Source organism: Plasmodium chabaudi, assembly GCF_900002335.3.
Source record: "Plasmodium chabaudi chabaudi strain AS genome assembly, chromosome: 11".
Taxonomy (NCBI): domain Eukaryota; phylum Apicomplexa; class Aconoidasida; order Haemosporida; family Plasmodiidae; genus Plasmodium; species Plasmodium chabaudi.
Window position 1 is genome coordinate 1,142,331 of NC_030111.2, and position 25,762 is coordinate 1,168,092.

Consider the following 25,762-nt stretch of genomic DNA (forward strand, 5'->3'; position numbering starts at 1 on the left):
TTTATTATCATTTTTTTTGTAATGCATATTCTCAAATAGGATAGTGGATATTTTATGGGGTTTTACTGCACATTTTATAGCGCTAAAAATGTGCATACACGTTTGTAAATAATTTTAATATTTTTCGAGTAAGCCCATTGTTGTGATTGTTTATTTTGTCTTTTTTTGTTCTAACCTTTTATTCTATGGAAAGAAAGCCACAGATATGTTTATATACATAAATTTATAATTATTGTTTGCAAATTTATTTTATATTTTTTTAGTAATTATTTATTTTTAAATCTGTCAATTTTTTATTGCATGTGTATAAAAATAATACTAACGAAATTGAAAGTCATATATTTTCCGTGGTAATAACTGTGTTATTAAAACTTTTGTAATTTTATGAATTATTTATAATATTTAAAATAAATAAATGCATATATTTTTGTTTTCTCTTTTCTTTATTTTGTATATTTTTAAAATTTAGTAGAATAATAGACAGATATATTTTATTTCTGTTACTTTTTTTGTCTTCTTGTTTGTGCCCCGATTTTTATTGGTCTCAATTAGGTTCCTTTGTTTCCACTTATTTATTAGCTAGCAAGATGAATAGTATGCATAAATTATATCACTTTGAAAATAAGGATGATGATATATATATAAACTCATTTTTTAGAAAAAATATTTATCGTAAATATGAATTTAAACCCAAATATTGTGATAAGCCAAAATGTGATGTAACAAAAAATAAAAGTGGTGCCCATTTCAAGAGGGTTTCAAATAATTCATGGTATGACACAAGTGTTTATAACAAGGAAAAGGATATTTATTTATTATGTAAAGAAATGAAAAATGAAAATAATCCTATAAATATATTAAGGTCAGTAGAAAAAGATGAGGAAATAAAAAAAGGTATGAACAATTATGAAAATGTATGTAATTTTAAAATTGATAAATATACTGATATACATAATAATATATTAAAAAATAATCCGTATAATAGTTTATATATGAATAGGAAAGGAAGAAGTAATAAATCGATGAATATAAAAGATAGTAGCAGCATAGTTGAAATAAATGCATCACTAAATATAGAAAGTAAAACTTCCACTGAATTAGTAGACAAAATACGGTATAGTGCTAAAGACCATAAAGGGAAATATGAAGAAAAGGACGACGAATTAGAAGAAAAAAACAAAAATATAAAAACAGAAAAAAATATTTTAAGACTAAGAAATGTAATAAAAAGTAATCTTAGATTGAAAAAAGAGAATCTAACAAGAACCAGTAGTGCATATTGTAATGATAATATTGAAAAAGATGATTTTAAAAAGCGGTGCAAATCAAATATAGTTAATTGCAAAATTATGAAAGGAAAAGGAATCCAAAAGAAATGGGTTGACAATTTTAACTCCGAATTTGATATAAATAATTTAGATGAATTAAAAAATAAGTCTATATGTCTTAACAATAATAATAGCAAATTTAAAAATGTTAGAGGTTTACGTTTAAAGGATAAAAAAGAAAATTATTGGGATTATTTGATCGATTCTAGTTATATATATAACAAGTTTAATAAAAAGGCTAAGCATGGTAAGAAAGAAAAAATGATATTTCCTAAAATTGAAGACATGCTTGAAATGGAAAATTGTAATTTAGAACAAGGGGAGGAAAGAAAAAAAAATTTAAAAAAAAATAATAAAATTTTAACTATAGATAATTCAAAAAATCGAAAAATTAGTCAACTATTTGATAATAAATTTTACCAAATTAATGAGAAGGTAAAAAAGGAACCATCATTGGATGAGATAGATATAAACAATGAATATAAAAAGAAAAAGGAAAGTTATAATAAATTGTTACTCGATATTTATGACACACAAAATAGCGAAATAAATTTTGATGAACACCATAAAAAAGAGGACACCACACATGTGGGAAAAGAAAGTGTAGACCTAGATGTAACAGAATTTGAATCAGAGAACAGATTGAGAGAAAAAAATAAAGAAGTATACCATTTAATGGAAAAAATAGAACTGAATGGAATGGAAAAAAGTGTTAAAACAAAAAATAAGCACTACTCTAAATATATGGATTATAATATAAATATAAACAGAAATATTTCTGATGAAATTGGCAAAAAAGTAGACGATCCACAAGTTTGTATTAATGATTATAACTTTAATAGTAATGATAAAGGTGTTCAATTTTCAAAAGGGAATATGTCAGATAATATATCAATCGATTTTAAAATATATAAACCAATATTAATGAATTTTGTAACTCAAATAATAGTAGAGATGGGAAATAGAATTTTAAAAAGTGTCTATATAAATGAATATCCTCAAACTTTTAATGTTATTATACAAAAAATGAATAAAACAAATAATGAACAAATAATTAATAAAATACGAAATAAAATGATAAGTATAAAAGATGAAGATTTAATAAAATTTATATATTTAAATAATTATAAAGAAATAGGTTATTCATATATATGTATAAAGAATGTGTTAAAATTAGGAATGGATGGTGGAATGTTTATTTTAGTTTCAAATGAAAAAAAGGATACTATAAATCATAAGCATTTTATGCATTCTCAAATTATACCAATCAATAAACAAGAAATAAATATACTTAAACCGAAAATTTTTATGAACTATAAAATTTATTGCCCTAAATTATTTATAGATCTTTTACCAATAAATGAAATCATAACATATAAAGAAAAAATTAAATATTTCGAAGACATGATTAGACAACTATATGTGTTTATTCAAAATTCATATTCAATGAAATATACAAAAAATATATTTAGCCCCAAAGAAATAAAAGCAAGAATTATATATAATAGATCTAAGGGATTAGACAAAGGTGCAGAAAATATAGTCAATAAAAAGAAATGTTCAAGTTATAAAGTCGAAAATTTAGAAGTTCGAAAAAAAAATACATCTAAAAATTATGATAACATAAATGAATTTAGCCAAGCATATGAAAAAAAGCCAATACAAAATAATACTCATGACGAGCATATTCAAACTGAAAAAGAATTAAATAACCCAGCTTTTAATATAACAAATAATACTCCCCATAAAACTGTTTTAAATAATATAAATGTAAAAGACAAAGAAAACTATCTTGATATAGAAATGGTAAAAAAAAGCGTGAATACACCATCAGATGGTAAGAACTGCAAAACGAGTGAAAAATTTCAAAATAATAGTAACACAAAAAAAATAAATATACAGAAAGAAGTAAGTCTAGATGGAATGAATGAGCCTGCTACAGATAATACACACAATTTTAGTGAAGCAAAAGACCAGAAATGTAAAACTAAAAAAGAACAAAAAAAACGCATTGTTTTATCATCTAAAACGAACGAAATTAGTAATGAAAATAAAAATAAAATTGATGAACTATATAATGTAATAGAAAAACTAAAAAAGGAAGTAGAATCAAAAAGTTTGGAAATAAACAAACTGAAGCATTCAAATAATAATATTAAAATTTTATACAAATCATGTTATAAAAAAATGTATAATCATGAAGATAAAAAAAAAAATAAAAAAATGCAAATATGCAGAAATAATCTATTTTTGTCCAAATTTAATGATATGTATAATTATGAAATAATTCATGAGGATGTGGAAAAAAATGTTTTAATAAATCCAAGCATAGAAAATACATCCTATTTTGAGAAAGAAAATGAAGAAATAACCGAAGTGCCAAAACAGGACGTAAATAGGAAGGAAGAAAAAATAGATTATAATGAACAACAAGAAGAATCACAACCAAACAAGTATGGCACAGATGTTGGAAGCCAAGACTTAGATGCTGCCGTAGATGCTGCCGTAGATGCTGCTGTAGATGCTGCTGTAGATGCTAATACTACTTTAGATGAAATAGATGTGGGGGAAGGAAACACTACCATTTCTCATAAAAAAACAAAACATCATTTAGATAATATCGAAAACAAACTAATAGAATTTGGAATGTTACTGGAAAATAATGAAGTAATAAAGAATGAGCTAAATAAGTTGGGTGTTGTAAATGATGAATCAGATAACCAAGATAAAGAGCCCACGCAAAGTGAGTCCCCATTGCCAGATGTAAATGATTCCCAAAATGGTGAAAGTAAAAACGATGAAAATGAAAACGGCGAAAATGAAAACGGTGAGAATGAAAATTTAGATGACTATGGGGATGTAAATTATAATGAAGAAATGTGTGAACAGCCTATTGTAGATAATTCAGATAGCGAAAAATGTTTTACTAATAAAGTAAAAAAAATAAATAAATACGATAACAACATTAGATTTAATTTTCCTCTAAATTTTGTTAAAAATTGTTCACGTCATTCTAGTCCAGAATGAAGTTAAAATTTTCTACAATTCGATCTAAAGATAAATTAATAAAGTCTTCCGCATTGACTAGGAAGCTAAAAAATATTTCAGATATTATAGAGGTTGAGAATGTTCTAAGCATGTATGATATATATGGGTAAAACAATTAAGGATCTATTTTTTTATTTCTTTCTTTTAGCTTATAATTTGTTTGTACCACAATAAGGGAAATAGACATAATAAAAATAAATTCATGTGATGTCTTTTCATTATACAATATGGATTATACATATTTATGACTATTTTTGATTCTTTAGATTTACATAGATAAACTATTTTTTTTTTTTTTAATAATTATGAATAAGTGTTACTTTGTTTCTGTCGTTATATGCATACGTTTCTAAATTTGTAAAAATATACAAAAGTAAAAATTACAAATATATTATGCAATTTCATATTATACATTGTTCAAACAAAAATTTTTATACAAGTAAAATAATGTAGTATATGAATATACACATTTATATTTAAGATAATTCAAAATAAGTTCAAAAATATGACTAAAAAAAAAACATTTCCATATTTTTGTCCCTTGTAAATACTATGATTGCTGTATAAGGTTAGTAAAAACAAAAAAAAATGTAAAGAAATATTATAACTCAATGCCACTTAATTGATTATTTTATCATTTTAATAAAATAATGTTTTATTCTAAAATGGACGAATACTAGAAACAGTCAATTTATTTAAAGTAATAAAATTATGCTCAAACTATTTTCAGGTAAATATAAAAATACTTTTTTATGTTGTTTCCCTTTTTGTTATCAAATATGAGCGTCTCTTGGGGTTTTCTCGTTTATTTGGTTGGTTAGGTTTTTCTTTCGTGGTTTTCATAATCGATTGAGTTATACATTTCGGATTGATTTTTTTAAATTTTGTTCATATTATCGATTAACATTTGTTTTTTTTTATTAAAATCATTTAATAATTGTGAACGTGGTGAATTTTCATTTTTTATATTTTTATTATTATCTTTGTTGAAAGATAAACTATTGTTTGGACTGCTCGAATAATATTCATTATATCTTTTGTCCCAACTATTTTGCATATTTTTTCCATAAGGTTGTGATCCATTATTTTTTTCAGGGCTTAGAGAAGAAGGTTGGTTATTTGAAACGTTTTGATAAATATTATGATTTTTAATATTTTCTTCACTATTTCCTGAACCTATTTTATCAGTTGATATATCATCATTATTTTGGATGTATATATTATTCATTTCTTTAGTAAATAATAAATCATTTTGTATTTCACCATTTGAAATAATATTAAAAAAGTTTGAAAAGAATGATAAATCTTCTTTATAATAATGTGAATTTAAATGATTACTTATCAATTCATAACAAATATCTGTTATATGTGGAGTGTTGCATCTAAAAATAATAGACCATCCACTAATACGTAAAAGTTTTCTTTTTTCTCTAATGTGAATACCTAATTCATTATTATTAATTTTCGATTGATCAATGGATGATCTATCAGATGCAGTTTCTGTTATATCTTTTTTTTCTTCACCATGTTCATCTTCAGGAATGGGTTCTTTTTTTGGGGAATCATTCATATTTTGGCTAGAATTAGATGGGAAATAATCAGATCCATTTTTAATATTATTTTCTTCGCCATTTCCATGTTTATCTTTAGAATCATTATTGGAATTTTCTGCATTTGCACCTTTTTTACTTTTAATGACTCTAGCACGTTTGATCTCTATTTCATTGATGTGATAGGACCATTGTGGTGAAGAATCATCAGGATTAGAAAAGAAATGAATAAATTTATCCCAAGTAATAACTAATATTCCTTCAATATATTTATTAAAAATTCCAGCATTAGTTAGATGTCCATTAATATTTGAACAGAATAGACAAAGTGTTGATCGTATATTATATTCTTTACTAAAAAATAATATATTATTATTAATTAAATTTAAGGCATTTTGAAATTTAGGAAAATCTTCATTTTTTTTATATTTATCAAATTTAAAAGGATGTATTTGTCTTATCATATGTTCATTATCATGATTATATTCATCGACATCCGTTATTGTTTTTAAATTATTAAATTGTGATGCTTCGATATTTTTTTCTTGTAATATTGAATCATATAATATATTAATATTATTTATATATATGTTTAAGAAACTTTTATATAATAATATATAAGAACATAATATATCTTTTATTGAACTTTTTTTCCATTCATTAAGTTGAAAAAATATTTGTATACTTTCACATATAATTTCTAAATAATCCGTTTGAATTTGTATTAATTTTTTTACATTATTTAAATATTTTTTTTGACATAACCATGAACATTTATTTTTTTTTGAATTTTTTGATCGATCGGATCTAATTTGTTCTGAGTTTGAATAACTATTTTCAAAATATTTCCAACACACTTTACATGCATCTATTTGTTTTAAAAATTCACTTTTTTTTTTTTTTAATTTTGCAATTAGATTTTCTTCTTCTTTTATATAACTATCTTTTAATATGATTATATATTTTTGGCATATCTCATTGTCTATTAAACTTCTACTTGCTTTCATATTATTCATAACTTTTACATAGTTTATGAACCCAAAATGAGACCAATCATTAATAATGGTATGGTAATAATTGTAGTTATTTGCATCTACATCTATTACTTTATCTAAAAAAATAAGCATTTCATTAGGTTTGCTTTTTTTTTCATGAGTAGTTGGTACAATATTGCAAAAGCTATTAGGTTCATTTCCTTTTGCATAATCAGTTTGCACATTTATTCTTTTATCAGAATCACCGCTCATTTTTGAGGAATTCGAATTATTTTTTTTGTATTCATAAAGATTGGTGGCTTCTTTACTGGTTGAATGATTTATATTTTTGTGTCTATCTATATTTGTAAAATAATTGTGACTTTTCATTGTATTACCTATATGATTATCTTTTTTATAATGTGGGAGGTGATCATTTTCTGCCTCTAAATTTGCATTGCACTGATCACAAGAACTATCATTACTTGGCATGTTCATAAAACTTTTCGACAAACTATTTCCTCGATTACTTCCTAATGATGCGCTTTTATAATAATTTGCATCATTTTTTAAAAACTCTTTAAAAAATTTATTTAAACTATGTATATTATATTCACCATGTTTTAATGCTTCCCCCATTTTTTCATTTATTCCTTCAAGGAAGTTCAAAAAGTTGGTAGTACATTTTTCTCTGCTTGTGTGAAATTTTGTCATTTCAATAAAATGATATTTTTTATATACTTCAAAAATTATTTTTCTTTTTTCCGATATACTAGCTACTTCATTTTGTGCCCCATTTTTTCCTCCCACTGAATTACTCTCACTATTACTACGACTTCTATTCACATTTGTTTTGTCGTCAGATGATAAATTTTGATCGCCACTGAAAGATGAGCTCAAATAGGATATGCCTTTACTTCCTGAAATTAAAATATTGGAGTAAGCTCCTTGAAGTTCTTTAACCCAACTACTTTTCGATGCTTTTTTATCATTTGTTTCGGTGTTTTGCATATTAAATGGTTATATCAAACGGTGAAATTGTGTAAAAAAAAAAAAAAAAAAAAAAAAAACAATATATATATTTATTTAAACACATATGCATATATTAACAAATGTGTTATACAAATATTTCATGGTATAAGGAAATAAGTATATAAGGGTATATGCATATTTGTGTATGTCTCAGTCAAAAGAAAAACTGGCATATATATGCTGGCAAAATATAAATTTCGCATCGAGCATCGAAATGAATATATTTAACAGCCTTGATTGGTTAAAGCAACCAAGTTGTGTAATATAAAAAAAAAAAAAATAAAACAATGGCTTAATTCAAATACAGTAAAAAAATGTAAATATGGGTCCTGTATAACTAAATAATAGTACAGGAAAATCACAAAAAGCTAGAAAGATATTTCTCTCCCTTTTACTTCAAAAAATTAATATAATAAATCAAAAAAAAAAAAAAAAAATAAAATAAAACATGCAAATATACATGTATCATCGCATGCCCGTTTCAAAAACGCGCATATTTTTTTATTTCCCCTTGGATGCTTTACTTCTATTTACACATTATATATATATATGAACTTTTAGATAAAATGTGTATTTTCTTATATATGTTTGGAAATGTGTTAAATATAATTTTTTTTATATATATTTTAAAAAACATATGTAAAAGATTAATTGTAAAATATAAGCCCATACTATTATCATGCTTACATAGGCAATAAAATTATATTATGAGCATATTTATGTATATGATTTTGGAAAAATTTCTAACAATTTTTCCTGCTTTCAAACAATTTATTAATACTATTTGTATTTTTCCATTTTTATTGTAGATAGTTTAACAAAACAATAATATAAAAATAATTATAAATAAAAAGAAAAAATATTTTTTTATGATATTATATATATGTATATATATATATGATCTAAGAATAGTGCCAAAAAAGATCATTTCTATGGAATATTTTTTTATGCTTTTTTTTTTTTCCCACATTTAGTGTGCTATGCTAAAATTAAATATTTTTATTATTAATTTATTTATATATATTTTAGACTAATACAATAAAAAATGTTGTTAAGTTTAAAAATAATACATATAAAAAAATATGTTCAAAAAGAGAAAATATGAAGCATATATTACACAATGTAAATTAATTTTATTTATGGTGCTTTTTTAAAAATTATAATAAAAAAAAAGGAAGCTAGGGAATATATACTTATATATATATATTTTTTTTTTCATCCCTAAGCTTTGGAAAAAATATGATTTAATTACACAATATTACAAATTAGTATAATATTTCATAAAAATTAAGAAACAATTAATTATAAAAATAAATAAGCTTATGTATATGCATATGAGCATATATTAAAATAAACTTGAAAAATAATACACATTTTAATAAAAAAAAAGTCTAAATATACCCTTTTTTAAATCCATAATCTATAAGAGAAAAGGCAGCTGATGAAAGTATTGAATAGCTTCCCATAATTTTATAATTTGATGAACTTTTATATACACACCCAGCAAAAAAACCTGCAATTGATGAATTGTATACTTCATCATTTTTTGTAAATAGCTTAACAAAATTATTTAAGGCATAATATATCATAGTAAGGGATGCCATTTGGTTAGCAACATTTGGTCCAATAACCGACGTAGAATTTAAAACTGAATTTAAAAAAAGTTTTTTTGTTTTTCCACCCTTCACAATTCCACTTAATAAACCACACCCTCCTCCTAACATTAAACCTATAAAAAAAAATTAAAATAATTATTTTGTGTGTAATTATAATATTTATAAAGCAAGCTTATGTTTTTCTCATTATAGCTTGTATATGCATATAGGTATTTTATTATGCATAATGATTGTTCTTTGTTGGTTTTATTAGCATTTTTCATATCGAACGAATTTGATATATTTTCTTATCCATAATACAAATAAAAACGTTGACTCATATTTATGCCATACCCGAACCATAGGCTAATCCAACACTGTATACTAATTTTTCACCCCATTGTCTTCCATATCCTTGTAGGTATAAATTTTGTTTATCAAAGGATAATTTTTTATCAGGTTTTTTTTTTAATATTTCTAAATCATAATTTACTGATCCTGTTTTTAAATAATCTCCCATTATATATATGCATATGTATCCTTATTTTATATGTGTGAATTATTCATTTAATTATTTTATTCTGTTTATGTTATATGCGCCTTTAGCATTATCATGTTTTTCACTGTATATGCCTATCTATATATCGAGGAATATATAGATGGCTAAATTGGGTGCTATTGCTATAAAAATTTACATACATATATATATGGCTATAACAAAATTTATCTGTAAATATTTATACATATTAATGTATTTTATTTTACATAATTATATATGTAAAGGAAGTAAATGTATATATATACATGTTTTAAATACAAAAATCTATCAGCATAGCAGTTGTTATTTTTCGAATTTTTCAATTAAAAGAAATATATATATATTTATTGGCATATTTATAAATATAATTATATGAGAAAATTATATAATTATCCCGTTTTTTTAAAGTGCTATTTTTTTACATGTTGTTTTTATGTATATATATAGGAAACGAACTTTATATTTTTAAAATAAAATATACGTAAAAAATATATATATGGAAATTGAATTAATGTTTGAAAATATGTAACTTGTCGAAACATAAATAATTAAAAAAAAAAAAAATAATTAATTATATCCTCCTTCAATAGTACTAGTATATTTTTCGTCATGATTTTGCTGACGAATATTTTTTTTTCAGAAAAATATGTGGCGAATAGCACTTTTTTATAATAAGCTATATATACATTTATTTTAACAACGATTTTTAATTTTCCATTTAAAAAATTATCCCTATTTGTAATAACAATGAGACAAAAAAAATAGGAAAACAACGGAACTACATTTTAATGATAAAATAAAAAATGTTGATGCTATGTTTTACACACCAATTAGCTTATATTCATTTAATATTTGCCCTTTGTATATTCTAAAATGAAAAAAATATATATTGTTTATTTTGCATATTAAGCAAATTATTTTTTAAAGAGGGTAAAGGGTCATTAAAAAAATATAGGGGGAATAAAATATGATATAAGAAATATTATTGGTATCGTTTTCTTTGGCTCTTATAATTTTTTCCAAGCACCATCAATATATATCAATTTATATAATTTTTTATAAAATTTTGAATAACCTCTTGAAATTAAAATTATCTGTCTTTCCCATTCTCATTAAAACTGTTTTATGCATATAGTAGTATATTTTGGATGGGCTAGTAATTTCTATTATCATTCATATTGATATAGTTAAAAAATAACTTATAATAAGTTACTTTTTTATATAATCAAAATTTAAGTGTGTCTTAAACAATGAATAAAGCTAAGGAGTGGAAAAAAATTAAGAATGTAATATGAACGTGATAAAGGGTCTTATTTATAAACACCACATGTGACAATTTTTTCTTTACTAAAAGGTTGAAATAAAAATGTATTAAAATATGTTCATTTAAGATATTTTTAAAAATATTTATTGTGAATATTTAAAATTTTTCTCTTGTATATTCACACCTTTTGTAATTATTAATGGCTCTATACCACTATGATTATATTCCCTTTATAGCCTTTCTATATAATAAGCATATGGAAATAAATACATTGTTATATTTAATTCTACACATAAATACAGGATACCTATATTATGAATTATATCGTAATACTACATATTTATTCTCTTTACCACACACACGTGAATGCCAATTTTATTTGGATTTAATTATTATTAGCTAGGAAGTTATATAATTTTTTAGAATGGCTTTTACGTATTATTTTCCCTTAATGTATTTTCCCTCTCTTAGTTTCCAATAATAAGAAATTAAAAATATATATTAAATACTTTATATAATAAAATGCCAAAATATTAAATTGAAAAATTATAAGATATATTAAAAAAAAATGTATTTATTTTTATATATAATAATATACAACTTCAAGAATGTATATTGTGAGTGCTAAAATACCTTTGAGCTTCACCAGTTTCACGCTTATATTTATTTTTTATTTTATATTTTTTATTTTTTATTGCATTTTAATAAATTTTTATTGCCGTATGCTAATTCTTATCACCTTTTATTTTTCTTTTTTCTCTTTAGTTTATCACATCACGATTTATCGAATACTCTTTTTGTTTTAATTATATTTTATTTTACTTTAAAAATTAAAATCCTCAGACTATATGAAATATATAATATCCTTTTTATTCCTTTTTTTTATATTACTTATTTATTATTAATATTTTATAAGTTTAAACAAATCGTGCATATGTATGCATATCACAATTATCCCTTTATGCATATTTTCAAGCTGTTCCTTCCATTTTTTATTTTTGGCATAATATAATTATACATATTTATATGTGTAAAATATTTATTTATACGAATAAGTTAAAATAGAAAGTGAAAAGGATAATAAATATTATTCAACCATTATTGTTTCCAACATTTTTAAAATATCATTTGTGTGCAAATATAAACTTCTATACTATTAAAGAGGCTTGTTGAGAAGATTTATAATTTCACCTTATTCAAAAAATATATATATTACATAAATTGTTTTTTGTAATATATACATATGGGTACGTCTGCACTTAAATAATTCAAAAATGTGTTCATCATCGAGAAGTTCAAAAGAGTTGTTGAGATTACAAAAGGTAACGAAAGAAAGCTAGCCAAGCTTATAGAATTGTATTATTTATCTATTCACAATAATTTGCATATATGCCCTAGCCCAACCGTACCTACATATATATATTAATACATATTTGATAATAACAATTATTTAAAATCGACAAAAATATTATATGCATATTAATGCATGTTATTATAATTAAATAGGAATTAAAAGACATTGAAAATGAAGATGTTCAAGAAATAAATGCCCACATAAAGGATTCGAATTTTTTTGAATGGGTTGGATTTATAAAGGGTCCAGAAGGGACGCCATATGAAGGTGGCCATTTTACTCTAGCCATAACGATACCTAATGATTATCCATATAATCCACCTAAAGTTCGTAACAAAATATACAAAATTGGCATAGTACATATATTATATGAATTGTGCATGTACAAATCTAATTATATTTATAATTTGTACACGTATATAATAATACATACTTGTTTATGTATGTGTATATACATGCTTTCTCCTATTTGTATATTTTAGATTAAATTTGTTACTAAAATATGGCACCCTAATATTTCAAGTCAAACTGGTGCTATATGCTTAGATGTTCTAAAAAATGAGTGGAGCCCTGCATTAACAATTAGAACCGCTCTATTGTCAATTCAAGCCCTCCTTTCTGATCCTCAACCAGGTATATACACATATGCACATATATGTATATATTTGTGTCCTTATATTTTTTCTTTTCTTTTGATCTATATAATTTTTTAAGAGGGTAAAACATGCCTAATAATGTTTAAGTAATATTTATAGACATATTTTAATTTGCCAATATTTTTATTTTTTAGATGATCCTCAAGATGCAGAAGTTGCAAAAATGTACAAAGAGAATCATTCCCTCTTTCTTAAAACTGCAAGGTTTCAACATATTAAAATTTTTGATAATATAAAGTCTATATGTATTCTCACACATTTTAATTACATAGCATATATCTATATGTGACAATACATTAATTTTATATTTTGCATTTCCATTTTCGTAGTGTATGGACTAAAACATTTGCAACAGCTCCAAAAGAAGAGTCTCATGAAGTTATTGTAAGAAATGAAAATATAAAATAATTATGAATAAATATTGAATCATCTTTTTTTTGAAGATGGTTATAATTTTACATACATTTTTATTATGCCACTTGTCTATTTTGTTCAGATTAAGAAAATTACTGAAATGGGATTTACCGAAGACCAAGCTAAGGTTCTTAAAAAATAATAAAAATATAAATGCAAATAATTATACTGTTTGAGCATAATAGTGTATATTTAACTGTTGTAATTTCGATATTTTTTTCGAGCATTTCTCATGATAAATTATTTTCATATTTTTTTTTTTTTTCACATTTATAGAATGCCTTAATAAAAGCAAACTGGAATGAGACCTTGGCATTAAACACTTTATTAGAAAATTCTTAATTCTCATTTACTTATTTTTATATTATACATTTTAATAAAAATATTTTATACACAAAGAAATGTATGATCAAATTAAGTTACGGTAGAATGATTTTATTTTCTTTTTATTCCGTTTTTTTTTTTAAATGTAAACATCATGATTTGGTACCTATATATGTATATATTATGTGTATTTTTTAAGCTCTAATTTTTTGTTTATCAGTTTTATTTAAATATTTGTATTTCTTTTTCCCCCTATAAAATTGTTTTAAAATTAAATAAAAAATATTTCTTTAACAAACTTTTAAATAGTATATAAAGGAAATAAAGAAATGTTCTTAATTATATTGTAAACAAATCCAAGCCCATTTTTCTCCATTTTATAAATGTTGCTTTGTACATAAAATTAGTACCACCCTTATGCTTTTATTAAAATTATTGTAAATACAAATACATAATGAGATATCAATTGTTATTGTAAAATCGGTGTTTTAAAACTACCATATTTTGTGTTATATTAAAAGGTTATTAACATGAAATAAAGCAAAAAAAATAGGAATAAATATGAGATTAGCTGGCTTTAGTGAATGCATAAGTATTATACACATATATGTGTGTATATATACTTACACACATAAAATATTATTTTATTTAATATATTATATTATTTTGGTTATTTTTTTTAATCTCCCAAAATATGGAGAATTTGGAAAAAAACCTTGAATTTGTGCATGGGTATATAAAAGTATATTATTTGCATTTACAAATATATGTACCTATATTGAAATTCTTTTGCTAATAAATTAAGATATTTCCCTTTATTTTTATTATAAATATATACATAATATATGTGTATATTTTTCTTTCCTTTTTTTTATATAGTATATAATTATGTGCATATTTTTTATCTCTTTAAAAGGGCATAAAAATATTTTCCTACTCCTAATTTAAGTTACCAAGTATTGAATAAAAACATAAGCAATGATCGAATAATAATAATTTTTTTTATTACGCATGTTCTATTTTAATACACATTGAGATTATTTTGTTATATTTTTTTACTATTTTTATTTTTTTTATTTTTATATAATAGTAAGTATTAATATTTTTCGAAATTGTAAGTGACCTTACTGGTTTATTTTACCCTCCTTTAACAAAAATAAAAAATTTCGACATACTATTAAGCATAATCATTATAGTAATGCGAATATGTATATGTGAATATTTATTCATGATAATATATTTGCATGATTAGTTACTTATTTAAAAAATAAAAAAAAAACGAATACCCCCTTTTTTTTTATAGAAGAATAGGTGGGTAATTAAGCCTTTTAAATATGTAAAGAATATGGGTATTATTTATTACTTTGAAAAGAATACACAAAAATATGTTTGTACGCATGATTTTCAATGTGTATAAACATAGTACTGTTATTAAATTTATAAAATAGCATATGAAATGATGCTTAATAAGAAAAGGTAAAGAAGAAGGAGCAAATAAATGCAAACACGAAATAGACATAGACTCGATTTGAAAAAAACAAGTTTAAAAAATCGAAGAATAAATAAAGTTAATGAAAATGATGAACTTAAATAACTTTATCAAAAATGAATTGACGATAAATGAAAAAGCCAATTCACATTTCAAAGAAAATATTTCTGGACCTTCAAAAAAAGCAAATGAAATAAATGAGATGAAAGCATTGACAAGTTTGATTTTTAAAAGTGAATTAATGCGTAAATTTTTAATGGATGAAAATGTATGGATATTTATACAAAATATGAAAAGAAAACTAAATGAAGATTCAGTAGGATTTGATAGTTGGCTAGATGATCAATTAGTTATAGCAAAAGCGAATTCTGAAAACTCAATAAATGCTGATATAATACCTCTTGTACATCATGCTAAAAATAATTATGAAAATGCTAGTTCTAAAAGCGATAAAGAATATGATGAAAAATATTATCCTTTCATTAATCATGACAGTCAAAAAAATAGTAAAGTAACAACAAAAGAGTCTTTAGAAAATGGGATAGGTATTAAAAGAGATGAAGACAAATTCGATTTTGAAGGTGTAAAAAATAAATTAATTAAAAATATGGAGAAAAATGAAACAGATGATATAAAAATATGCTATAGAAACAATAAAACAAAAAATGATAATCTATATTTAAAAGAAACAGAAAAAACAATTTATGATAAAATGAAGAATGATCTTAATAATATGAAAAAGCTTTTAACCGATGAAGAAAAAAAAAAGGAAATTAAAAATATGAATGATAATATAAATAATACCGATGGAAAAAATATATTTGATAGTTATTCAGTAAAAAGATACAGAACAGAAATTGGGTTAGATGAGTCTAAAAATGGGGCTCAGAATATCTTAGAGACAAAAGGAAAATTGTCCACTATTTTTGGAACAGGCCCAAATATAAAAAATGATATCCACAATAATAATGAACGTAATATCCTAAATGAATCTGAAAATAAATTTCATACAGATTCAATAACAATTAAAAAAAAAGATGAAAGCGATCCATTAATAAGTTACAAGAATATGTTAAATGGCATGAATAATCAAAATTCTTCAAAAAATATGCATAGCTCAAATAATGAGAGTATTGAAAAAAATGAAAAAAAAAATTATATAAATGATCAGTTTGAACATAAATTTGATGATAAAATATCTATTCAACTTCGAAATAAATTGATTAATCATGATCCGAATTTTGATGTACATAAAAAAGAGGAATACAAAGAAACAAATCATGGAATAATCAATATGAGTTTAAGAAACAGTAAAGTTACAGATATTGTTGGAACAGATATAGGAAATAAAACAAATATGAAATATGAGAAAAGAGAAATCTCTCCAATTAATATGAATAAGAATCTAGAGAATGATCAAAGGGGTTCTAACGAATTTAAGACATCAGAAATATCATCTACAAAAAATGATATAAACAACAATGAAAATAATCATATAATTATTTCAATTCCTAAAACGAATATAAAAATTGGAAGAGAAATAAACGAAGACACCAGTTTGAAATTGAAAAAAATATTTAGTCGATGTAATAATAAAATGAATTTAGAAGATTTTGAAGATTTAATAGTAGTTGATTTTTTGAAAATAGGGAGATATATGAGTCATACATTATTTTCAAAAATCGAAAAAATAAACAAAGATTTTGTTACATATCAAGAAGTTCAAAAGTATTTCTCTAATCGTTTTATTGATGGAATAAATGATCCAAGTTATTACAATGACCAGTGGTATGTCGCTTTGTTTGAAAGCAAACTGAAAGGAATTGGAGGACTAAATAGCAATCACATCAATGAGAATGATGATGCAAATAAAAATGGAATAGATAATATTAATTGTATAAATTCTAATGGAGGAAACCAAATAAATAGTTATGAAACTGATAGATTAAATGATACTATTGATATATCAGATGAAAGCATATCAAACTCTAAAAATAAGGAACATATTGATGTACCTTATAAAAAATGCTCTATTATAAATTTTTTTAATGCTATAAAAAGTGATATTAATAAAGATTATTTAGAGTTTAAAGATTTTGATTTATATTTAAGAGAAATATTAAAAAGAAATAAATCATTACATTTTTTATTAGAGCATTCTGAGTTTTTAGAAAGATATATAGAATCAGTTATTGTTCGAATTTTTTATCATATAGATATTAATGATACAAATAAAATATATTTAAACGATTTTCGAAAACATAATTTGGCACATATATGGTGCTCTTTAGATGATTCAATAAGGGTTCAACATATTAAACAATATTTTAGTTATTCCCATTTTTATGTATATTATTGTACTTTTTGTCAAACTAGTAGTTGCAAAGATATGTTAATAGATGATAATGATTTATATCGATTTGATAATCATTCCTTAAATGATTTTATAGTCAATAGGATATGGTCACGAATATCAATCAAATTAGGAGGACCCAATCAAAAATATATGTGTCTAAATGATTGGATATATTTTTTAACAAATTACGAAGATATGACAACAAATAGATCAATCGAATTCTGGTTTAAATTAATTGACTTGGATGGTGATTGTGTAATAAGAGATCATGAAATTAAAGTTTTTTTTAATATTCAAATGGAAAGATTAAAATCTCATTATTTAGAAGAACCCAAATTTGAGGATTGGCTATGTCAAATGAATGATGCTATTCAACCAACAGTTGAAGGTAATTTTACTCTTTCTGATTTAAAAAAAAATAAAAAATATGCTGCCCGATTTTTTGGATGTTTAGTAAGCTTATCAAAATTATTGGCATGGGAAAGTAGAGATGTTCATAAAGAACTTCAAATTGAAACTGAGTATCCACAATGGACACCTTGGGAAATTTTCTGCAAAATCAAATATGACGAATTATGCTATATAGAAAACGAAAGTTTTTATGATACTTTTGATAATTATGATAATTATGATTCTAAAAACGTTTATACCCTTGGTACGGATTGATAAAAATTAACAAAATTGCAGAGCGAAGTATTTTTTTTTTTCAATTATTTCCCAATAAGCTTAAAAAATTAAAGTAAAATATTACGACGTACAAAAGGCGCACACATTTATGCTCTTAAATTTTGCGAAATATTTTTAAGTATTCCCAATAATAATATTGATAGTACAATATGATTATTAAAAAAAAATGCGAAATAGAGGAAAGCCAATTAGTACCGATTTTATCACCTATTTATTGTTTAATTTGTTTCTTATTTGATAAGCTATTTTCTAATTAATTTTTTCCATAGACATTAATATATATGAAGGTACACATAAAGAAATGGAATATATAATAAGCCACGCTTTGGCTATATATATAATTATGCATTTCAAGCTATGTCCCCGAAAATGCACACCCTTTATTTAAACGTCATATTTTTTTTATAAAAATTCAATTGCATATATACACATTATATAAATGTGTGAGTATGCTTTTTCCAGTATGTTTAATTAATAAATAAATGTAATGTTTTAAAAAGTAAGAATTGTTTTTTATTTGTGATTTTAAAGTTATCAATAATAATAATGCGTGATTAAGTTTGTACTACATATGTACTACGCATATTATTATTCGTTACTTATTTTTTTAAGTCTTAATATTTCATTTATATTCAAAAAAAATTTATATTTTCCTATATGCTTTACGATATTTTTGTTTTATCATTATTTATTATTATGTATTTTTTTTTAAGTTTAATTGCCTAAAAACAACATCAATATTCAAAATACTCGTAGTATATATTTTATAAGTAATATATATAACTTGTATGTGTGTTAGCACATTAAATTGATTTTTTTAATTCAAATAATTCGCCTATTTTTATCTTTGCATAAATTATTTTATAAATAAATTATGTAAAGCATGAAAAATAAAGGTGTATATATATAGTTATGGACAAAAAATAAAATAAGTAAAACCCCAAAATGTATATGCATATGTATGTCTACGTATATAATCAGATCAATAATAACATTTTCTAGATATAATGTGCGAACGAATAAAGAAATAGAGGAGTAGAAATAGCATAATTATAAAATGTCTATTTATGGCAATATTGGTTTATACGAAAAAATACGTGGAACTGTATTTCGAAGAAGAATTAGTGGACCTACCCCGTTATACAAAACCCCGTTAAGATTTATTTGGAGTATTTTTTATTTTGTAGATATTTTTTTATTATATTTTTTCGTTATATCTTTCCTTATTTCAATAATTTTTCAACATGAGTGTTATGAAGCATTTTCTATTGTCCTTTACACATCAATCAATTTGGGTAAAGATAAATCCAAAAAATAATGATAAATAGTTTCGGTTAAATATTAAATGTGTATATATCGTGTATAAATTTGAACAAATATATAACTCATTTTTTATTTTTTATTTCTAGTATTGAGTTTTTTTATAGATTTTTTATTGTTAATAAAAGGGGACGAAGTTGTAAGTGAAGAAGAAATAGTTGCATCAATACTTTTAACTATATTTTTATGTACAGCAAAAGTTATTATTAATGTATTTACAATGTATTTATTTTTTATAAAATATGGGAACATTATTCATACAACAAATATAGCTATTTCGAAAAGGTGTAATACATTTATTGTAAAATCGGTATTAATTAATTACAGTATATTAAACTATTTTCCATTGGGGGAAACATTTTTGGAATTTATTCTCACCATATTTTCTATTATACATTTTAAGTTACAAGTACAATCTTACGAAACTATTATTTAGGGGAGCTATCCTTTTTATTATATATATTTTTGTATTGCGGAAGTTTGCTAATTCGAAGCAAAAATAGTCTCCCACTTTTAAAATAGACAATAGTGTAAATTAATTTATTTTTATTTTTTATTATACTTTTTTACTCTTTAATATAAAATGTTTTTTGCATTTAAGCTTAGTTACAAAAAACACATTGCATATAGAATAATAATATATAAACAAATCGAATTTCATTTCAAAAAATATATAAAAAAAAATCAATAATTGTGTCTACATATTTTATTAAAACTAAACAAAATAAGGGAAAATTTTTGGATTTATAAACAAATGTAATTAAAGTATACTATTTATAAAATTAAATTATTTACGGAAAGCAAAATATATATTTATTAAAGACATAATAGAAACATGACAAAAAAAAAAAATGGAATTAATCAGGAGTATACATATTAATTAATATATTGTTTATTATAAACATATATTCGCTGGATTCAGGCACTTATTATAATATTAACTTATAAGTGGTTTGCCCATACGAGATATGTAAAGTGCAACTAAAAAAAATTAGGTTGATATATATGCGCTATCCTCCTGAATAGAATAAAATGTTTTATCAGAATGTTGGTCTCCACTTTTTTTATTTTTAGTCACCTCTCCTCCAACAACTACAATAGTAAAATCCTCACCTAAATATGCATTAGTAACTTTTTGATGTAACATTGAATAAATTAATGTTGCTTTGCTAAATTTACTTTTTAAACCTGATTGTATAGAAATACCAGGTTGGGCATTTTGGTTTAATAAAAAATCGGAGCTAGCTGTAAAAATTAATTTATGGTGAGCAGAATGACCCCACATATAAAGCTGATTTAATTTGTTAATGCACCCAGAATGTCGTTCCCCACAAAAAACCTTTTTTGCTTTTTGATTATTTTCATGTAACTCAACAAATTTAGGTGTACCAACAATATTTTGAAATCCAGAAACTCCACATTGCCCTGAAAGCTTATCTCCAAAAGACCATACATTTTCATCTTCCGTTATTAATAAAACATGTCTTGCTCCAGCACTTATTTTATTAATATTAGGTAATTTTTTATTATTAGCATCTCTTAATATTAATTGTTCAGGATATATAAAATAATATCCTTCTTCATCATCAAAAGAACGTCGACCTAGTTCTCCATAAGTTCCATCTCCCCATCCATACAATTCACCATTTGTTAATAATAAAATTCCAAAATTTTTTCCCATCGCTATTTGTTTGATTTGATATGATTCAAATTTATAAAAAAATGTAGGCATGTATTTCAAATAATTGTTATATGTTTCTCCCCATATATACATGGAAGTATTATTATCACATACTGCTATACTTTGATTGTACTTTGCATATATTTGTGTGCATTTTTTTTTTTTTTTTTCACTTTTTTCGTAATCAGTTATTAAATGAGATAAGAAATTTTGTGTTGTTTCAATAGCATCTCCATTATTAATAATATTTAAAACAGTAGGAACAAATTTATCATAATTGCATTTTAGCCCATTATAATTTCCATGTCCCCACGAATAAAGAACATTGTCTTTAGATAAACAAAGGGAATGGTTATAGCCACAAGCAATTTGTTTTATATTAGTTACTGAATCAATTAATGTTGGTTGCATGTTATATACAATTAAATTCCCTTGTCCTAATTCCCCATGTAATCCTTTACCAAAAGAATACATATTTCCAATATTACTTAAAAATAAAGCACATGTTTTATTACAGCTAATTTCATTAATTTTTACATTACTTAATTCTGTATATATTGTTGGTAAATGTTCGGGTGTCCCATCATTTTCATTTATTACCCTCTTCCCCCAATAATATATTATTGTTCTTTTGTCTTCATATTTTGGTAATTTATTAATAAAATTTGATGATATTATAGCTTTTGTTACTAATTTTGGCTGTGCCACACTTTCTTCTTTGGACTTTTTTATATTAAAAAAATTTGCCATCTTATAATAGCATAAACATGCAATATGTAATTATTATAACTTTTTTTTTACGGCTTCATGCATATATATTTGTACATATAAAATGAGTAATCAAATTATGGGGTGTAAAAAAAACTAAAAAAATTAATGTATTTTTTTGCAAACAACTTCGGCGATATTGTAAAGAAGGAATATTAAAAGAAAAATATTTATACACCCATAATATATACCAAACAAATATAGTATTATTATATATGCGTGTCTTCAAAAAAAATTATCAAATCGATTAAAAACAATAGAAAAAATATATATTGAAATTGTTTTACGATAAAATGACAAATGTTATAACTTTTCATTTACTACACCATAATACATACACCTGATATTCGCTTCCTACTTTATACACTTTGAATTATGCATGCATTATTGTGTATATTTAGCTATATATTTTTTGTATGTGTGTGGGAAATAATTCACCTTTTTTAAACAATAATTTTCCTAATTTTCCTAATTTTCCATAAAAAAATTGAAAAAAATATTAATAATAGTAATAATAATATAAATTTAGAATAAAAAATACAAAACAGTTTAACCATCCATATTGTATACAAAGACATGTGCATATATATGATGTATATATTTTTTTATATTTATATGAAAATTTATTTACCTTATTTTTGATATTGGGAATTATTATATTCGGAAAAATTATTGTTTTGGGATATCTTTGAAAATAATATATTTATATTCCTCTATAAAATTACAACTTCCTTTTTTTCTTCACATGTATAGTATGTATGGCTATTTTAAACCAACCCTTTGTTCGGAAATATAACTTATGTAATTTGTTTACAATATTTAATAAAATATATAAATGTTTCGTAAAATACTGTGTTGCATTATATTATTACAAAATGTGTTTATGTCTTTGTTATTTTAGGACTCTGTTGATGTGCTTGAATTTTGTTTTACTTTGTCAAAATTTAACATCTATTTTAAGAAGTTACTTTGTATCAGAATTGTAATTTATGTATCGTGTTCTTTTTCATTTTAATATTTACAATTAAAGAAGGAATAATGTAAATATCTAGTTATACAGCCATGCTTATTGGGGGGTGTATGGTTCGATGTTATTATGGATTTACAAATACTATATATATTTTAACAAGCAACTATATATATGTATTAATCATTATTATAAAAATTTTAAAGTGTAATGAAAATAAATGAATGTATAGTAAATGTAAATAATGTCATAAGTTTTATCTCATAGTAATTATTTGGTATTATGAAATATATTTAATTAATGATAGTATAGGTATTGAAAAAAATAAACAAAACGTGATTATTTTTTTTTTATTGTTTATGAATAATAGAATAATCGATTTGTTCTTATGCAAATAATTTACACAATTTCCATTTTAACTATAAAACTTTGGAGATTGTCAATAAGAGATATAGTAAATACACATACATAAAAAATGCGATATAATAAGCAATAATTGTGATAGTAATAATTATTAGGAAAAAGTTTTACTTAATTTATTCTCATATGTTTTTAATTTATATATGAATAGGTATATAGTCACATTATATATTCAAATATAAATATATTATGTATTGATATATGGAAATAATTTTTTTTTCAACGTCATGATGAAAAAAATATGGAAAAAAACGACTGACTCTGTCTAAATATAATGTAAATAATAAATATTTCATTGAAATAATTAAGTTTTATAAAAAAACAAATAGTTCTTAAACATTAATTTAATTAATTGTGTAAGGAAAAATATTCAAAAAAATGAGATAATATGTATTAGGGAAAAGTATACACTTTTGTTCGTTTCCAAAAATATTAAAAAAAAAAAAAAAAAAATAATGTTTACATAAAAAAAATATGACAATAATATTATATATAATATATATACATATATAAGAACAAAATTATATGCAGGCTTTTACGAAAAAAAGTATTCATAATAGTCTTTAAAAAATGTAGTTATATAACTACGAATCCCCTACATTTATATTGAAATATTTTTCACTATGATAATATTTTATATAAATCACAATATACATTTCAGATTTTAACTTAATAAAAAAATGAATTATCATAAAATTTTAGGTACAAGAGAAAAAGAAATATATATGAGGCAATTAATTGGCCTACCAATATTTTTATTTAATCATATTATATATAAGTATATGTGGAACATTTACTTTTCTATATATCCATTACTAAGTAGTAAATAGTTATATCCTATAAAACACATTTAATAATTTTCTAATTATAGGTGTAACAACAAACGCTTGTAAAAAAACAATTCGTGAGGCATACTTAAAAAAAGTTAAATTATATCACCCAGATTTAAATAAAAGTCCTGATGCCACAACAAAATTTAAACAAATTCAAGAAGCATACCAAGCTCTATATAATGACAATTACTCACGTAAGCCCATAAAATGTGTTTATATTTATAATGTCACATACTAAAAGCAAGCAGACAATAGCCATTTATATTTTCATATGCTTATTCTTTCTCATGATTTATAGAAAAATTATATGATAACGAAAATAGTTATAATCAAAGACGAAATTCTGAAAATATAAAAAACAATAAAAGCTATAATAATTATAATGAATTCAGCGATTTCCATAGAGCATTTTATGAAGAATTTCGTAGAATGTCAAAACAAGAAAAACACAATGAATATGCGGTAAAATAATAAACATTTTTTAATTTGTTAAATAGACCATCAAGACAATATATATTTCTTTTTCGTTTTTTTTTTATGTTACAGAGATATGCAAATAATAATTACAGCTACAGCATTAACGACATTTTTCATAAATATCCTAGGGAATTTTTTTACATAAATTTAATGTTTAAATTATGTCCCCTATTTGTGGTTCCAGTTATATTCCTTTTTGTTGTCTACAAGCAATATATGTAATAAAGAACAAGCACCATAAAATAATCAAAATTTATAAAATTACATACACATTTGGACTAATGCTATGCATTCATATGCTTACATTTTTTTACATGATTGTCTATTTTATTGGCAATGAATAATGAAGTATTATCCCATATTATTTTTTATTTATAGTTTGAAGAGCTATTTTAAAGAAAAGCCAATACTTATTTATGACTCATATGGTATTGAATAAAAAAGATATTATAATGAATTTTTTGAAATACATTTTAAATATAACATGCATACATAATTTCATACAATTATTAATACGTCTTAAACAGGGAGAGCCTTTTTGATTGATACCCATGGGAGGAAGTTTAGGTAGGAATATTAACAAAATTCAAAAAAAAAATAATAAATAAATAATTTTTATCATTATAATTTATTTTTTTCTTATTTAGAGCATCTGAATTCGATAAGTATTAACAGAATATATACAAC

At 23.0% G+C, this 25,762-nt stretch overlaps 8 protein-coding genes across 8 annotated transcripts; 5 read left to right on the forward strand and 3 right to left on the reverse strand.

Moving 5' to 3' along the window:
• Positions 1–587: 587 nt before the first annotated feature.
• Positions 588–4,355, forward strand: PCHAS_1131800 (conserved Plasmodium protein, unknown function; the record flags this gene model as incomplete). The annotated part of the gene is made up of 1 exon (XM_731955.2): positions 588–4,355. The coding sequence occupies one exon, from the start codon at positions 588–590 to the stop codon at positions 4,353–4,355; it is 3,768 nt and encodes a 1,255-aa protein (XP_737048.2).
• An 898-nt stretch (positions 4,356–5,253) lies between these two features.
• Positions 5,254–7,911, reverse strand: PCHAS_1131900 (conserved Plasmodium protein, unknown function; the record flags this gene model as incomplete). Its single annotated transcript, XM_016798659.1, has 1 exon — positions 5,254–7,911. The coding sequence occupies one exon, from the start codon at positions 7,909–7,911 to the stop codon at positions 5,254–5,256; it is 2,658 nt and encodes an 885-aa protein (XP_016654037.1).
• A 1,412-nt stretch (positions 7,912–9,323) lies between these two features.
• Positions 9,324–10,047, reverse strand: PCHAS_1132000 (mitochondrial import inner membrane translocase subunit TIM23, putative; the record flags this gene model as incomplete). The annotated part of the gene is made up of 2 exons (XM_735594.1): positions 9,324–9,661; positions 9,882–10,047. 2 exons carry the CDS (start codon positions 10,045–10,047, stop codon positions 9,324–9,326), a joined length of 504 nt encoding a protein of 167 aa, XP_740687.1.
• A 2,556-nt stretch (positions 10,048–12,603) lies between these two features.
• On the forward strand, positions 12,604–14,095 carry PCHAS_1132100 (ubiquitin-conjugating enzyme E2, putative; the record flags this gene model as incomplete). The annotated part of the gene is made up of 7 exons (XM_016798660.1): positions 12,604–12,651; positions 12,836–13,009; positions 13,166–13,316; positions 13,474–13,543; positions 13,669–13,723; positions 13,836–13,880; positions 14,030–14,095. The coding sequence occupies 7 exons, from the start codon at positions 12,604–12,606 to the stop codon at positions 14,093–14,095; spliced, it is 609 nt and encodes a 202-aa protein (XP_016654038.1).
• Positions 14,096–15,648: 1,553 nt separating this feature from the next.
• On the forward strand, positions 15,649–18,588 carry PCHAS_1132200 (phosphatase 2A regulatory subunit-related protein, putative; the record flags this gene model as incomplete). The annotated part of the gene is made up of 1 exon (XM_736118.2): positions 15,649–18,588. The coding sequence occupies one exon, from the start codon at positions 15,649–15,651 to the stop codon at positions 18,586–18,588; it is 2,940 nt and encodes a 979-aa protein (XP_741211.2).
• Positions 18,589–19,666: 1,078 nt separating this feature from the next.
• On the forward strand, positions 19,667–20,365 carry PCHAS_1132300 (conserved Plasmodium protein, unknown function; the record flags this gene model as incomplete). The annotated part of the gene is made up of 2 exons (XM_733702.1): positions 19,667–19,904; positions 20,019–20,365. 2 exons carry the CDS (start codon positions 19,667–19,669, stop codon positions 20,363–20,365), a joined length of 585 nt encoding a protein of 194 aa, XP_738795.1.
• A 555-nt stretch (positions 20,366–20,920) lies between these two features.
• PCHAS_1132400 (regulator of chromosome condensation, putative) lies at positions 20,921–22,360 on the reverse strand (the record flags this gene model as incomplete). Its single annotated transcript, XM_735258.2, has 1 exon — positions 20,921–22,360. One exon carries the CDS (start codon positions 22,358–22,360, stop codon positions 20,921–20,923), a length of 1,440 nt encoding a protein of 479 aa, XP_740351.2.
• Positions 22,361–24,445: 2,085 nt separating this feature from the next.
• On the forward strand, positions 24,446–25,747 carry PCHAS_1132500 (DnaJ protein, putative; the record flags this gene model as incomplete). Its single annotated transcript, XM_016798661.1, has 7 exons — positions 24,446–24,467; positions 24,637–24,792; positions 24,897–25,060; positions 25,145–25,293; positions 25,454–25,503; positions 25,603–25,642; positions 25,723–25,747. The coding sequence occupies 7 exons, from the start codon at positions 24,446–24,448 to the stop codon at positions 25,745–25,747; spliced, it is 606 nt and encodes a 201-aa protein (XP_016654039.1).
• Positions 25,748–25,762: the final 15 nt, after the last annotated feature.